Source organism: Penaeus chinensis, chromosome 31, assembly GCF_019202785.1.
Source record: "Penaeus chinensis breed Huanghai No. 1 chromosome 31, ASM1920278v2, whole genome shotgun sequence".
In the NCBI taxonomy this organism is placed as follows: Eukaryota; Metazoa; Arthropoda; class Malacostraca; order Decapoda; family Penaeidae; genus Penaeus; species Penaeus chinensis.
The window spans coordinates 29,472,404-29,477,403 of record NC_061849.1 but is presented as its reverse complement, the minus strand read 5'-3'; the positions used below and the strand labels follow the sequence as shown (position 1 = coordinate 29,477,403).

The following is a 5,000-nucleotide window of genomic DNA, read 5'->3' as shown; positions in this document are numbered from 1 at the left end:
TAATAGTCATAGTAACAATAATGTTGATGATAAGGATTATGATAATTGGTAGTGATAAGGATAACAATAAAAACTATCATGCGTAAGATAATATCAATTATAATAATGGTGATAGTAGCAATGATGATAATGATAGTGTTGATAGTAATAATATGAAGAAGAAAAATAATAAGTATCATAATAATAATTGTTGTAATTATTTCCATTATTACCATTATTGTTATTATTACTACTATTATCATACTGACAGTAATATTGATAATGATAATAAAAGTAATAATAACGTTAATGGTGATGAAAAATAATCAATAATAACAGCAATAATAATCATAATGATGAAAAAAAAATAATAGCAGTAATGATGATAATAACAATAATAACAATGATGATAAGAATGGCTGTAATGATCACAGCTGTGATAGTAATGATAAAAATAACAAGACAAAAAATAAAAGAGTAAAAAAAACATCTCAACACTTACACATAAGGTGAATTCATGGTGATGGTCGGGAAGTAAGCTTCGTCAGGTATGATCGACATCTGCAAGTGATAATGCCATCGGTTCAACTGGTCGGAACGTCGCTCATGGGTCACGGCGTAGTGTGTTAGGTCACGACCCATGATTGACCACTGGGAGCTGAGGGGAAAGAGGTCAAAGGTCATTTGGGTTATTCGGTGTTGTTGGTATGAGGGGAAATTGAGATGGTGAGAGAGGGGAAAAGAAGGGGAAATAGAGAATAGGGAGGAAGGTGAAAGAGAAGATTTGAGTAGGGGAGGAGGGTGGGTAGGAGGGGAGGAATAGGTAGCTGAGAGAGAGAGAGGAAATAAAAGAGAAAGATAGATACAAACAGGGTCAGGAAGATAGAAGAGAAATATAGACGAATACAGAGAAACAAAAAAACATGAAAACAAACACACAAACAAGAATGATACTAACATACTATACGTTTATAACCACATACAAAATAGGAAAGTGTTCAGAGGAATACAAAGGCTTGAAACACTTTTTCTTGCAAGGAAGTTACTGAGACGAAAGTGATAATGGTTCAAGGAAGTCCCCGTTAATTGGAAGGGAGGAAAGACACAACAGAAAACGGGAAAGGGAAGAGGGAAAAAATGAGGAGGGGGCGATAAGGAAGATAAACAATGCGGAAAGGAAAGATGGAGAGGATATGGCTAGAAAACAGAATTAACAAAAAAAATAAGAAGAAGAAGAAGAATATGGGAAAAAGGAAAAGATGACTATGCTAAAACAATTAGAAATAGAGATATGATAATACGAACCAGAAATAATGTTATAAGAAACTGAAAGAAATATAAGAATCAGAAATAAGAAAGACGAGGCGACAAGAAAAAACAATAACAAGATGATAAGGAATAAGATAAAAAGATCAACAAGATAATGATAAGAAACTGATGATGAAATAAGTCAAAATAAGAAACAAAGAACAAAAAGAAATAGGAAAAGTAAGATAATTTTTTAAAATGAAAGAATATAAAAGAGGAATAACATAAAAGAATAGTAGTGTGTACTTACAGTATATGAATCATTGATAAATGTTAAAAAATAATGCTGTCATACTCTAGGGAATGTAAAGCAGATAGATCCTTGAAACAACGGATTGTAGCGCAGGAAGGTGGATCTATAAAAGGAAAGGTAGAGTTAGGAAAGATTAGAAAGGGATGTTGTCTGCAGATAATCGTATGGATTTGACGGTGGATAGGTGAAGATAGATAATTGTAGGAGGAATTGATAGATGGATAGATACGGTGTGTAGGGATCGGAAGAGAATGCTCAAGAACGCACGCACACAAATAGTGCAACAAACACGACATACACAAACATACACACACACATACACAACCCCCCTCACACACACAAACACAAACACCATGCACACAAGCCCCCTCCCCCCCTCCCAAACACACACACAAACAAACACTAAACACAACCCTCCCCCTTTACACATACACACGCGTGCGCCAACACCTCGCCCACTCGCCCCTTTTGAAAGTCAACGAAGGAGACCGGGCCGCCCATTCCCTCGCTGACAGCAACAGCCGCTGGAGAAGGCGAGTGAAAGGACGAGAACATAACGACACAAAGGATCGAACTTACCCTGTGTAGATTGGTATTTCCTCCGGGTGTGGTTGGCCCCCTGCTTTCGTTACGTTGTACACGTAGCCTTCACACCCATGCCTGTGGGTGGAGATGGAGGAATGAGTGGATGGATGGGTGGATGCGTGGGTGGTTGGGTGTCTTCAAGTGGAGTATATATATATATATATATATATATATATATATATATAATATGTGTATGTGTGTATATATAAATGTATATATATATATATATATATATATATATATATATATATATATATATATATATATATATATACACACATATATATATACACACATATATATATATATATATATATGTGTGTGTGTGTGTGTGTGTGTGTGTGTGTGTGTGTGTGTGTGTGTGTGTGTGTGTGTGTGTGTGTATGTACACACACATACATCTATATACATATATATATATATATATATATATATATATATATATATATATATATATATATATATATGTATATATATATATGTATGTGTATATATATGCATACACACACACACACACACACACACACACACACACACATATATATATATATATATATATATATATATATATATATATATATATATATATATATTTATATATATATATATGTATATATATATATATATATATGTGTGTGTGTATATGTGTGTGTGTGTGTGTGTGTGTGTGTATCTGTGTGTGTGCATTTGCCTAGACATGTAATTTTCAAGGTTTTGAAACCACACAATCCATATTACACAATCAAAGCAAAGAAGAAATAAACAGACATCCGATGATGATCGCTCTGGCACAATTAGCTAATTTTACTTTCTCTAGAAGCAATGGAGATGAAGGTACTTAAACATTGAGAGGGCCGTTATTTACATATATTAATGCGTTACATGATTTTTCACTACATAAGATAGATAAGCCAAATACATGAATGTGCACGATATGTATGCATTCCATTTGCGTATATGTGCCATACTCCACTACAATTTTGATAGATTTGTAGTCAAAATCCAATGCGAAATATAGTGGTCGAGTCCATTAAACATAATTCGTAAAAGGATTTATGCCGCTAACGGGATTACATTTCATGATGCCAAAGTATATGAACTGATTTTTTCCCCCCGTCGTGTTACAATAATTCAACCAGAAATATTGAGCTATCGTAAAAAAAAAAAAAAAAGAAAAAAAAAAAAAAAAAAAAAAAGATGGAATAATGCTTTGAAATAGGGTTTGGAAAGGGGGAGATGGGGAGACGGGGGGAGAAGGAAGGGAAAGTGGAAAATGGAAAAAAAAATGGGAGAGGAGGTAAAAGGAGAGGAAAAAGACCGTGTAGGGGTAAAGAGAGGAAGAGGGGAAATTAGAGGAAGATGTGAGAGGGAAATGGAAAGGGGAGAGAGAGGAGATGCAAACGGATGTGAAATGAACAAATACAGTAAGAAGGGTAGAGGGGAGAAGGGAAGGGTATAGTACGAGAGAAGATAAAGAGAGCGGGAAGGAGCTAAGGAAAAAAACCGGAAAGGGGAAACAGAAGAGGGAAAGTGCCGGAAAAGGAAGAACTTTAAGGAAGAAGGATAAAGCAAAATAAACGATCGTAAAGAAAGGGGTTAATATAAGAAAGAGAGAGAGAAAATATAGAGAGAAAAGGGAGTTGAAAAAGAGGAAGAAAATGATAGAGAGAGGAAGAAGATGGGAGAAACGTGAACGAGAAAGGGGGGAAGAGGATGAAGTCCGAGAATGAGGAAACGAAAACAAAAATCGAAACACGCAAAGCCAAGTAAACGGAAAGAAAAAGGAGAGAAAAAGAAAGAAAGAAAAAATAATAATGATAATAATTCCAGCATATATACCTCCATAAAGTATCAGATCCTTTTTCAATAAATGTATACGCTATCTTATTACCTCGTACGACGTTGCACACAGAGAATAAAAAAAAAAAAATAGCGTAGTTGCTGCGCGCGTAAAGAAATCGGAGACTCGAGTATATGTAATAGACTCTGGAATCCGAATGCTTTGAATGCGATCCGTTGGTCCAATAGAAGCCTGCCTCTGCGATAAATAAGGTTTTAGATACTAATAAAAGAGGGAATTGGATCTTACATAATGCGGTATGGAAAATCTCCGAAGGAATAAATTGAAACTTGAAAATCTGCGCGGTTACTCTTGATCTGTGATTCAATAAACCTTTCCGCGATAACAAGGTTATCGATCTGATATGTACGCGCGATGCCGTTCCTCTTCGCTTCGCTAATGGAACCTTTACCGCTTTTCATTTACCTGTTTTTCTTTCTCTCTCTCTCTCTCTCTCTCTCTCTCTCTCTCTCTCTCTCTCTCTCTCTCTCTCTCTCTCTCTCTCTCTCTCTCTCTCTCGCTTGCTCGCTCTCTCTCTATCTATCTCTCTGTCTCTCTCTCTATCTCTCTATCTCTCTCTCTCGCTTGTTCTCTCTCTCTCTCTCTCTCTCTCTCTCTCTCTCTCTCTCTCATTCTCTCTCTCTCTCTCTCTCTCTCTCTCTCTCTCTCTCTCTCTCTCTCTCTCTCTCTCTCTCTCTCTCTCTCTCTCTCTCTCTCTCTCTCTCTCTCTCTCTCTCTCTCTCTCTCTCTCTGTTAGTTTATCTTTCTTTCTTCGCTATCTGTTTTTTTCTTTCTCTTTTTATTTTCATTCATCCATATTTCTTCCTATATACTGTCCTCTCTATCTATGTATCAAACCATGCCTTTCTAACTATCTTTCTGTCTATCTATATATCTGTGTGACTGTCTGTTTGTATATCTCAATCTGTAAATTTACGTCTATTTGTTCATTTATATATCTATCAGTAAATCAGTCAATCGATCGATCGATCAATCAATTAATCTATCAATCATTTAATAAATCAATTAATTAAG

At 35.6% G+C, this 5,000-nt stretch overlaps 1 protein-coding gene across 4 annotated transcripts in view; it reads right to left on the bottom strand.

Moving 5' to 3' along the window:
• Positions 1-5,000, bottom strand: part of LOC125042200 — a 117,367-nt gene that overhangs the window by 68,949 nt on the left and 43,418 nt on the right. For all 4 annotated transcript variants that reach the window (XM_047637689.1, XM_047637691.1, XM_047637692.1 and 1 more), the window contains exons 9-10: positions 2,120-2,200; positions 482-637 (exon numbers count right to left, since the gene is read on the bottom strand). In XM_047637689.1, coding sequence (XP_047493645.1) covers positions 482-637; positions 2,120-2,200 — 237 coding nt within the window. The remainder of the gene's footprint in view (positions 1-481; positions 638-2,119; positions 2,201-5,000) is intronic.